A 12704-nucleotide genomic window follows, 5' to 3' on the forward strand; every position below is an offset into this window, starting at 1 on the left:
TTGTTTCTCTTTTAAATGACGTGATTTTGAACAGATGTAAACAATGGCTGGAGGCTTAAAATTATAGACGTGATACCAACTAAATGTATTGTACTAAATCGCAGAAACGTAGTACTTTAGTCTGCTATTCCCCGCTCTGTGAAGTAACGTGAGGGAGGAAACTAGTTGACGTTAGCTAGTTAATTAGGTATGTTATCTGCCTCGGGAACAAGCCAAATAGTATTTCCTGTAGCTCAAATAGTAGAGCATGGCGCTAGCAACGTCAAGATCATGGGTTCGATTCCCAGGGAAAGCAAGCGCTGATAAAATGTAGAAACTGTAACTTGAATGCAATGTAAGTCGCTTTGGATAAAAGCGTCTGCTAAATGCATAAATGTAAATGTAAATATTTATTTCAACACGGAAACAACCGGCAAATGGGTCTCTGTCTTGATCGAGGGTGAAAGAGGGAGAAATGAAGATGACACAGATATACCGTTTGATTGGTCTACGTTACCCGAGAAATTCCCACACGGCAGACTTCGTCTATTTCGACGGGGGAAAAAGTTCCAGGGATTCACCTCATGCGGCCATCATCCTACACACAGGTTACTCTCACTGACCGCTATCCGGAGGAGTCGTGTGACTCGTTACGCTCTTCACTGCTCACAACTGAGGGAGTCCTGCACTTTCTGTCTTTGACGACACGTAAAAAAACTGCACATACCGCAGGAACGGTATAACGGAAAATTTTAGTGGTTTTGAAACCGTGAATTTTCCAAACCGTGGTATACCTTGAAACCGGTTATTGAACCATGCCTAATATACAGTGAGGAAAATAAGTATTTGAACACCCTGCTATTTTGCAAGTTCTCCCACTTAGAAATCATGGAGGGGTCTGAAATTGTCATCGTAGGTGCATGTCCACTGTGAGAGACATAATCTAAAAAAAAATCCAGAAATCACAATGTATGATTTTTAACTATTTATTTGTATGATACAGCTGCAAATAAGTATTTGAACACCTGTCTATCAGCTAGAATTCTGACCCTCAAAGACCTGTTAGTCTGCCTTTAAAATGTCCACCTCCACTCCATTTATTATCCTAAATTAGATGCACCTGTTTGAGGTCGTTAGCTGCATAAAGACACCTGTCCACCCCATACAATCAGTAAGAATCCAACTACTAACATGGCCAAGACCAAAGAGCTGTCCAAAGACACTAGAGACAAAATTGTACACCTCCACAAGGCTGGAAAGGGCTACGGGAAATTGCCAAGCAGCTTGGTGAAAAAAGGTCCACTGTTGGAGCAATCATTAGAAAATGGAAGAAGCTAAACATGACTGTCAATCTCCCTCGGACTGGGGCTCCATGCAAGATCTCACCTCGTGGGGTCTCAATGATCCTAAGAAAGGTGAGAAATCAGCCCAGAACTACACGGGAGGAGCTGGTCAATGACCTGAAAAGAGCTGGGACCACCGTTTCCAAGGTTACTGTTGGTAATACACTAAGGCGTCATGGTTTGAAATCATGCATGGCACGGAAGGTTCCCCTGCTTAAACCAGCACATGTCCAGCCCGACTTAAGTTTGCCAATGACCATTTGGATGATCCAGAGGAGTCATGGGAGAAAGTCATGTGGTCAGATGAGACCAAAATAGAACTTTTTGGTCATAATTCCACTAAACGTGTTTGGAGGAAGAAGAATGATGAGTACCATCCCAAGAACACCATCCCTACTGTGAAGCATGGGGTGGTAGCATCATGCTTTGGGGTGTTTTTCTGCACATGGGACAGGCGACTGCACTGTATTAAGGAGAGGATGACCGGGGCCATGTATTGCGAGATTTTGGGGAACAACCTCCTTCCCTCAGTTAGAGCATTGAAGATGGGTCGAGGCTGGGTCTTCCAACATGACAATGACCCGAAGCACACAGCCAGGATAACCAAGGAGTGGCTCTGTAAGAAGCATATCAAGGTTCTGGCGTGGCCGAGCCAGTCTCCAGACCTAAACCCAATAGAGAATCTTTGGAGGAGCTCAAACTCCGTGTTTCTCAGCGACAGGCCAGAAACCTGACTGATCTAGAGAAGATCTGTGTGGAGGAGTGTGCCAAAATCCCTCCTGCAGTGTGTGCAAACCTGGTGAAAACTACAGGAAACGTTTGACCTCTGTAATTGCAAACAAAGGCTACTGTACCAAATATTAACATTGATTTTCTCAGGTGTTCAAATACTTATTTGCAGCTGTATCATACAAATAAATAGTTAAAAATCATACATTGTGATTTCTGGATTTTTTTTTTAGATTATGTCTCTCACAGTGGACATGCACCTACGATGACAATTTCAGACCCTCCATGATTTCTAAGTGGGAGAACTTGCAAAATAGCAGGGTGTTCAAATACTTATTTTCCTCACTGTATGTATATATATATTTTATATATATTTATTTATATATATATATATAAATAAAATTTATTTTAGTCGAATTTGAGATTTTCACAAAAGTGGGTTCATTAAGCCCTCATCTAGCGATCCCAATGTTCCAAATAGTAATTAAGCATGTAAAATATTTGTGAGATGAGTACCTTTTCTCCACTCACTTCTCACGCTGACTGTCATTTGAAACACATGCATAAAGGTGCTTCTAACTGCACATGAATTCCGATAAATACACACATATACACAGAATTACAGTATTTAAGTAGTCACGCAAACATAATCTGCTATGGCTTTAGTAAATGTTTGGGGAACTGTTGAGGAAAAACATCGGCTGTGTAACATTATATTAGATCCGTGCATAATCATACATTAAAAGAAAAGAGGGAATCACTCACTGCTCTTGATTGAACTGCTTTTGTCGTTTTAATAATCAATTTATTTGTAATGAACATACTAAATGGATTTTTACATATGAGCATGTGTTTTTCTAATTTGAATGCTTTTGTTTAGATGTAAAATGAAAAAGGTAATCCATTATTTGTTTTTCTTATTTGTATATTTTTTTTGCATCTGTTCTTATTTGTAATAACAGTGTCTCCCACAGACTTACACTATGTAACGGCTGGCTGTACACAAATCTGTGCTGTGCTCACAAACGCTGCTTTATCAGGCATTACATGCAAGATGAAATGAAAATGACATCAAAAATGTTCTGAAGAGAGTTGGTTTCATTCAGAGATAGTGATAAAAACATGTTTGCCACATGTTGATTTTGAAACGTGCAGTGCTCATTCAACGAAGTCAAAGCCTTTTGGAAATTCTATTTGTGGCGGTCAATTCTGATATTGTGTCGTGTTGTCACAAATAAATCAATGTATGGGAAACACTGAACAAAGGTGAAATAAAAAATAGCTATATTGTGATTATTAATACAGTAGGCTAATTATTATTAAGAAAAGAGCTTGGGGACAAGATGCAACGTTTTGGAACCGTCAGAAAACTTTAACTCAGTTTATCTCAAAATCGACGTGTCTGACTCTGTCGACTTTAAACAGGTGTAGCTCAGTCATTTTCATCTGATTCCAACAAATCATACATGCTTTCGAAGGTCTTTTAATGGAGAATGTGAAAATTTTTGAGAAAAGTATTTTTGAAAATTTGCTCATTGTGACTCATTTTGCCAGCACGGGTCACAAATGTATGTACATGAAGTGACGCTGTTTGTTTTGCATAGACTTGTGAATCACATTGTCCTTCATTTACATGATCCACAAGCAGGGGCGGACTTAGCGATTTGGAGGCCCTAAGCCAGGGGTGTCCAAACTTTTTTTAGTGAGGGCCAAATACAGAAAAATAAACAAAGGGCCAGGCCACACACTAGAGGTGACATATTGACACATGAATACTGTGTTTTTACGACCTGCCTTGTTACTCAAGGTCTCAACATAAAAAGGAACACGAACAAACAGTTTAGATTTTAAATAAAGAACTGTTTATTATTAAAGTCAAAATTGTCTAGGAGGTCAGTTTGTTTGCAAAGAGTCAGGTTAATAACTGGAACTGCAAGCTCAACCCTGCCTCTGTGACTTTGATGAGGCACTGCTTTATGAAACCACCGTCTGAGAACGGTTTGCCGTGCTGGGCAATAAGTTTAGCGACTTCATAGCTCGCTGTTGTGGCGGTTTCCTGTATTTTGTTAGCACAAAAAAAATACTGTTGTTGAGCTTGCAGGCTAGCTGCCAATTGCTTGACTTTCTGTGTTCGTTCAGCACCGGTGTACGATGTGTAGCTCTGATGTTTGGTTTCATAGTGCCGACGGATATTATAGTCTTTCATCACAGCAACATCTTCATTGCAAATCAAACAGACACACTTTCCGTTGATTTCTTTGAAAAAATATTCACTTTCCCACCGTGTTTGAAATCTTCTACACTCACTTGCTATTTTTCGTTTCTTGGGTGCTGCCATTTCTGGTGACTCGCGGTAAAAGTTTTTCTTTGCTTAATTTTGTTAGTAGCGGTTACCTGGTAACGGTTGAGAAGCACCGTTTCCATGGCTGGCTCCATCTAGTGTTGAAACTGAGAAGTGCAACAGTGTTGAGCTCGAGGTTCTTGTGTGGGCCATATTCAATTATATTTTCAGAATTTGCTGCGGGCCAATAAAAACTGGCAGTTGGCCCGCGGGCCGTAGTTTGGACACCACTGCCCTAAGCAAATTCCAGGTATGGGGCCCCCGTACAATAACTATGTGTCCTTTTATGCTTAACCCCTATTTTGCTCGCTCGCTCTAGTTTTTAGTTTATTTATCCCTTCACAACCAGCAATTAGTCAACTTTCTGCTGTTCTAAAGCCAAATTAGGCTACCTTTTTTTTTGAGATTACAAATGAAGACATTATCCAAAAAAATAAAACTTGCACTTGTCCATTTAATAAACTGTAAACCTTTCCAATCTTTTTACAAATATAAAATTATCCCACCCAGACAGCAACATAGTGTTGGCCCAGATCCGCCCACATCTGGCCCGCGTGAAATCCATGCGGGCCAGATGTGGGCCGGATCTGGGCCGACACTGCTTGCTGTCTGGGCAGGCAACTCATTATATATTCCAAGTGTTCTGAAGGCATACTGTAGGCTTTGCCGAGAAACAAATCGAAAATGAAACCTATTATTAAGGGAAAATCTCCAGTCATTGCATTCGTGCATTTATACAAGTATGCGGCAGTTCGTGCCGGTGCGCCTAGGAGAAGCACACAAGAGAGTCATTTTGAAACATCAAGATAAATAAAATTGTGACTTGAAACACAATGCTTTCTTTACTGAGGTGATTAATCTCACAATTAATCTCTTATTTACATCGTATCTACACTTTGTTGTAATGCGATGATCCCCGACCTTGCAGAACTCAGCACTTGACAAAAACTCGGCATTTTGATCGGTAAGTGGATTCTAACTTAAACACTTCTGGTCACTGCGTTCAAGAAATCAGCGCACATGTCTGTGAACGGCTACATTGCTCAACGCTGCAAATATGTTTCGCCAATATCAGATGGGGCCCCCTGATTCCCCGGGGCCCTAAGCGGCCGCTTACCGCGCTTATTGGTTAAGTCCGCCCCTGTCCACAAGGACATTTAAACTGAAAAATAAAAGTTATATTAAGATTAAACACACCACAAAGCCTCCCAAAACAGAGTGATAGCATCCCACTTTAAAATCAATCTTTTTATCTATTTATATAATTTAATCAGGTTAAAATTATGTGCAAGATACACTCTGGCTCTTATACCACTTAGAAAATCATGACTACTGTCATCTGTCTAATGTTTTAAAGCAGATGTATGTGTGATCGGCCAATGAGCATCTTCAATCAGGCTCTGCGATCAATCTGAGGTCATTCATTTGCAGAGACTAAATCAAGAAGGAACATTTAATTAATAAATATACAAATGGCACAATGACATTTTGTGAAATTCTTGGATATTACACTAATAGATGCTGTCATAAAGGTTGAGTCTAAATGTGTAACATCTACTTTAAAGAATAACGAGGAATCACATTATAATGAGTTTCCTCAAATGATCCAGAAAAGACACCGGAAGGAGGAGCTGCAAAACTAATGATAAACAGCACTTTGCATATCTGACTGTGAAATTACCTTCTTAACGTAACAAACCCATTTAAAGAGCACAAGATTGGGAACTTCAGAAATGTCCTGAGAACTCGCGATCACTGAAGGTAGGCCAACATTACATCAGTCCATTCTTACAGCCATTTCAGAAAGTATGAACAGTTATGCTGAATTTCGACTGATTCACATCATAATGTACCGAGTAATGAGAGTTGTGTCAGCTGCTTTTATGGATAATATACTGTTGTTCTTTTTCTTTTCTGATAGATATGTCGTTTTACTGCATTGTTTTCTTTTATTTTCATAATTTGGCTGCACAGCACAGATGTCCATAAAACTAGAAAATATACTTTTCCTTGTAAAAACATACAAATTATTCAACCTAAACAATGAGGCTAATTTAAACTACACAGACAGTATATCAGCGAACTTCTTTGATCTGTTTTTTTTTTTTTTTTTTTTTATGTTTTTCCAGAAACAAAACCACTGGCAAAGTGATGGAACAAATTTGGCTTCGACTCTTTTCTATTTCAGGTAAAACAGTATGCAAAACGTTAAAATAGCTTTAATATTTGAAACAAGATTACAAACCATATAAAAATAAAAGAAATGAGGCCAAATGACTACTCACATATTCCTGCTGTTTTGCACACAGTGATATTATGATAATAAGTGTGAAATGTAACAATCTTTGTAGAGGAGACTGAACCTTTTCTTATTTTTTTCTCAATAATAATAATAATATTTAATAATATTGATATTATTGAAAAGTGCACTTTTAAAGTGCAAGCTTTAACCAGGAGAGAACATCAATGCACTGTGACTGCTGTTGTTACACTCTAAAGAATGATATTAAAAGCAAATCCTGGTTTAAACTTGCCTGAACTATATTTAAATCAAGAGATTCAATCACTTAGTCTCCGATATTTGACCATTCTTTATGACAGAAAATAATAATAGTTTCTGAAACCTGTGATGTTCAAAACATCTAAAATCAAAGACATCCTCACTTGACAAGCTCTTGTCCAACTTACTCTTGTGATCGTGTCGGACAGATAAGAATTAAGGCAATGTGAACTGAGCTAATACAATCACCATCCTTGTTATGTTTAAATATGCAAAGGAGACTTTATCTTATTAAACATTCCCAGAACATAAATCTGAACATTGGACGAAGCCAGGTTAATTTTGCTGATGTTAAAGGTTTTTACGGAGGGGATTTTGGATTTCGGATTTCACTTTAATCACTCCATACCTCACAAAATACTGGCAACAGAAAACACATTTTCAAAAATGCATTTACCATGTTTTAGAAATAAGATGTTACAAAAACTATATATTATAGATTCATTAAAAAAAAAAAAAAAAAAAAAAACGGCAAAAACCTTCAGAATATGGATATGAATAAAACTGTACATTTTGGTGAATGTAAGTATTGCTGAAGTGGAGAAAAAAAAAATGTTTTTTACAGATGCAAGAATAAAATGTTTTAAAACACAAAAAAATATCCATCCCATAAACAACATTTGATTTAAAAACTTTTGAAATTGGCCAAGGCATAAAGGCTTTGCCTGTAGTGTCTGACCTTAATATCAAGGACTGTGACACTTTGTTAAGAACCAAAATAAAAGATACGTAAATCACTAAAACAAATAAAAACCAGGTATATTGGAAACATTTAAGGAGGAGACTGAAAAAAATAAAAAACAAAAAGCTGATAAAACGACTGTTCTCTTGCAGGACTGCTGTCATTAACTCTGTGTCAACCACAAGAGTATATTCTGATCCAGCAGTTAATGACGTGGGAAAATGCACAGAAATACTGCAGGACGCACCATAATGATCTGGCCACCGTTCAGAGTAATGAAGACTGGACGCGTCTGAAAGAAGCTGCAGATGAAAAACAGTTCTCTTCATACGCCTGGATCGGTCTGTTCAACGACATCAACGGCTGGCGCTGGTCTTACAACGAGGAGAGTCTGGTGTTCAAGAACTGGGCTTTTGACCAACCAGATAACTTCTTTGAACGAGAAGAGTGTGTCAGCATGTATTTGGAAGGAAAATGGTCTGATTACTACTGCACCGCTGAATTGAATTTTGTGTGTTACGACGGTGAGAAACACGCACAGTCACTCTTTACTGATGCTCATTAATTCAGTGAATGCATGAAGAAATCAGTCATACAGGGAGGTTTTAAAGTAAGGAAATGGCAAGTAACACTGGATTACAAGTAAAATTAAGTATTTTTGTACAAAACACTAACAATCTTTGTTTTTATTACAACTTTGGAAATATTTTGTTTTTTACAGCATACTAGAGCTGTATGATTAATCATCAAAAGATCTCGATTCAAACACCCACGTAATCTAATTTCTAAATGATAACAATTTGCCTGTGTCTATTAAATCTTTGATAAAATGTATTACCAGAACATTCAAATCTGCGCTTGCGCTGCCGCTGACACAGAGAGCAGACAGTTAGTATGTTTAAACAGCTTCACAAACCATCTTTTCAACTACACGATACTATTTCTGCCTTACAATTATTCATATGATCACAGAAATACTGGGATGAAAGTTCATAGTTCGGATATAAACACTGATGTCTATGTCGCGATCAAAATAGAGCAAATCCACTTTTAACATTTGTTTTGATTGCATCGTTTCACCACTAGGTGGCAACAAGTGACTATTAAAAAATGTATTTGTCATTGAATCATTTATTCAAGAGATTCATTCAAAAACACAGATTCATCCAGTAATGACACAAGTAGTATTTATGAGTGAGTCATTGAATCATTCAATTTAAACTTTTTCTAAATTTTAATATTAAAAAATTGGTGTATTAAATACATTATATTTGAAATTCACATATTAAAATGTTTAATAATTCAAAGAAATTAAACACTTTTAAATAGACTGCAGAAAATAATATTTTGTTTAGTTCAGAATCGTGGGAGAATAGTGATCTCTATAGACCAATTTCCTGTTAGTAAACATTGTGACGTTTTTCTGTGGGCGGAGCTTCGGTGGTGGCAGAAAGATCCCCCTGACCGCTTCACTAACGCTAGCTATGAAGTCTGTTAGCTTGTTTTTTTAACAATAACTTGAGAAATTCCAATTTTACCTGCATATGTAAGGGCTGCATACCTGCATACTGTCCGGGACTGCGTTATCTGAAAAGGTTAACTTTAACGGATGAAACTGACCGACCTGTACTCACTCAAAGGATGGACGATCTGACAGAATTACCTCCGGTTGAGTGATCACAACTAACGTGTAGTAAAGACAAACTCACTGTGTATCTATGAAGATGTAATATATATTTCAATTTCAGCAGGAAACTATTTTTACAGCTACATTATTATTCCAGCCACAATTACTCATAACAATGTATATACAATTACACGATTAAGCATATAAATCGTCAGTTTGTTGTTTTACACACATGCACGCAGACATTATTTCATACACGACATAGTACTGAGATCCATAAGAAATCTTTAGACGCGCTCATAACAACAAAAGACAATACTTTATTGAACCTTTTCTGATAAGAAGTGTGTGCTGCAAACGTGAGCTTTTCTGATGATTGTTTCTGTCCAGTCTGCTCTTTATTTCGTTTAACCACAGCTGTCGTCCTTTATTTATTTTGTCTGGAAGCAGCATTCAAATTTAAATTTCAATATTTCAAAATTCTGATTTTATTCTTGCAATTCCGAGATTATATCTCACAAGTCTGATAAGAAAAATCAACATCATTCTCTCTTTTGAGTTATATCCCACACATCTGGCTTTTTTCCCCCCAGAATGGACAAACTCGCTATTGTTGAGTTAAATCGAGTTATAAAGCCCACAATACGAAATATAAAGTCTCAAAAAAGAATTGTGGGATAAAATAGGTAACGTGATGTAAATTGATATAGGTTTAAATACTATTTCATGCTGTAAATGTAGGACAAATATAATATATTTCCTATGAACTGTATATGTGAATATTATGTTGACCAATTGTTTAAATCAAATGTATGCTTTAAAAGTAGAGTAATCATAGCAGGTTTCATTCATTAGTCTGTCCGTTTAAACGTCTGCGTTTAGCTTCAAATGGCGTTTTTAACGACAGTATTCTATAAAAAATTATTTGAATTCCGATTCTGACATCCAAAGGCACAACAGTACATTTTATCTCTTATTCTGTGGATTTGTCCCGTTTCACTCCACTTGTTACTGTGTGTTTCTGCCACCACAATGCGCGCGCAGCTGCGAGTGACGTAACTGTGACGTCTACACGAAATTGGTCTATCTGAGACAAAAAATAAATAAATAAATCAAAATTCAAGTTCAATAATGACACTTTTTTTTTTTTTTTTTTGGGTGGCCTGTTCCTTTAGACTCCCATTTTGTTCTGTCCATGTAAACTATGTCAATATAAAATGCTCAGAAACATACAGTAGTTCTGGAAATAATCTGTAAATTGTCCACAGCAAATTGTCTTGAGACTATTTTTGAATTTTCACAGAGAATGCAAGCGGAACATCTAAACTGGTGTTAATCAAGACCCTGAAGGCATGGCCTGCTGCTCAGAAGTACTGCAGAGATCATTACACAGACCTGGCTATCATTAGGAGTACAGATGACAATGACCAGATAATTAAGTTGATATACGATTTGGTGGATCCGGTCTGGATCGGATTGTACAGAGAGACTTGGAAATGGTCAGATCGAGCCAACTTTACATCTTCAACCCAAAATACTGTTCAAAAACTTGTTTGGGCGAACGAAAACTGTGCTACTATAGATTATCGGCGTGCAACTGAAGATAGACTTTGCACTGATGCTCTTTACTTCTACTGTAACAATGGTAGGTCTGACCTGAACTATTGTGTACATAAATTCCTTTATTTATTGACATAATTGATTATCTACATCAGGGCTTCCCTAATTGGTTCAGGAGGGAACTGCGAAGGGAGTGATGAGTTAATAAAAAGCTAATAATTAAAGTCATGAATAAACAAATAATTTTGACTATATTGGAGCTGCAAGATTAATCATTAAAAGATCATGAACTCTATTCAAACAACCATGCGATCCCATTTTTTAATGACGATTCGCCCGTGTCTATTAAACCTTTGAAAAAGTCTTATTGGAACATTTAAATCTGCATTCGCGCTGTATTATGGGCTATTTCATCTTAGAAACGCAGGAAGACGAAACGTGCTGCCGTCTCCACTGGTTTCAAAACTCAAAGAGGTGCGTATACTAGCAGTGGTGTTGTCAAAAGACCTGGTACTTCGGTGCCAAGTCGGTACTAAGAATGAAAACGTTACAGTATAGGGATGTGCAACAGCGATCGAGTCCTCGGCCGTGACCGCGATGATCGATCACGACAACGATGATCATGGGGAAAATAATAAAATTCTGACTGGTTATAGCAGCACTTTGGGCAGCACCCTGAGCTCTGATTGTTTAGCTTGAAACAGCATGCGGTTCAGACGTGAGAAGAGAGAGAAGCTTGAAGTCACCTAGTGATGTCTGGGTTAGCTACAAACATATCTGATTAATCTAATATAGGATGCGTTGAGATATTAACATTTACATGCTGAATGCGCTGCATATTACCAGTGTTTAGTTTCATGCTCAAATACAATACCCAAATTGACTGAGTTATTTGAGGCGGTCATATTGCTTTTAGATGTTTCTTTTTCAAAAATACTGATCCTATAATAAGCAGTGTTTTTTTTCCCCGTCATATTTGTTGTAGGCATACTTCAAATATAATTGTTTTCGTACTTTGTATGTAAAACACGCAGGCGATTTTAGAAAACACTTGATAATGTAGATGAAAATATAGCACAAATCTGCCATAAACATTTATGACATAAGCATTATAATGAGAACTTTATAGAATCTATAGTAAATTCCGTGCTTACCCGTGTTTCAGCGCGCTGTTGAAAGCGCATCACGGCGGGAGCTCTCGCTTTGGCGCTTAACTTAAGTTCACTGGCATATGCATCCTTTTGTGCAGATACAAGTTGTAATGTTACGTTTATGTTATGTAGCTAAGTTATCTGATTAATATCATAGGAAGTGTCATAGAATGGGTTTCAGTTTATTGGCATGAAGTCAGCTTCACCTCAGGCAGCTATTCTTTTTACATGCTTCTTTTATTAAAATAGCATTTCTGCATCATAATCATAACCTAATATCTAATCATGTGTTCATGTCATATTTTTATTTTTAATATTGATTTTCATAACAGTCTTCAGATATTTTCGTTATCTCCATTACGGCCCTCCAAGTACTCGATTAATTGGTTTTGAAACCTATCGATGATTGAAATAAGAAATTGCCAAAAATGCCCCTAACCTATTACGGTACCAGATTCTTTTAAGCACCGGTGGTACCGAGTACCTGGTCAACCCGGTTCTTGCTGCACTATCCGAGAGGTGCGCAGATGCACCCTCTTCTTAAAAGCACTGCGACAGGACGACCTCAAAAGGAGGAATTAAAGCACTTAAAGACCGACACCCGGATCAAATGAAAGAGTTCAAGCAGGTAAGTTTCAATTTAAAATGTAATATTAAGATCTTCTGTTATGAATTGTATTACATATTTTAATTTGAATGTCGGATTGAAATAAACATAGCAGAGTTAATCGT

General features: G+C 37.3%; 1 protein-coding gene across 1 annotated transcript; it reads left to right on the top strand.

The window, feature by feature from the left end:
- The first annotated feature begins 6539 nt into the window (after positions 1 to 6539).
- LOC131543340 (L-selectin-like) lies at positions 6540 to 8513 on the top strand. Its single transcript, XM_058780581.1, has 2 exons — positions 6540 to 6580; positions 7787 to 8513. Exons 1-2 carry the CDS (start codon positions 6544 to 6546, stop codon positions 8197 to 8199), a joined length of 450 nt encoding a protein of 149 aa, XP_058636564.1. The 5' UTR covers positions 6540 to 6543; the 3' UTR covers positions 8200 to 8513.
- The last annotated feature ends 4191 nt before the right edge of the window (positions 8514 to 12704 follow it).

The sequence above is a fragment of the Onychostoma macrolepis genome, chromosome 07 (genome assembly GCF_012432095.1).
Source record: "Onychostoma macrolepis isolate SWU-2019 chromosome 07, ASM1243209v1, whole genome shotgun sequence".
In the NCBI taxonomy this organism is placed as follows: Eukaryota; Metazoa; Chordata; class Actinopteri; order Cypriniformes; family Cyprinidae; genus Onychostoma; species Onychostoma macrolepis.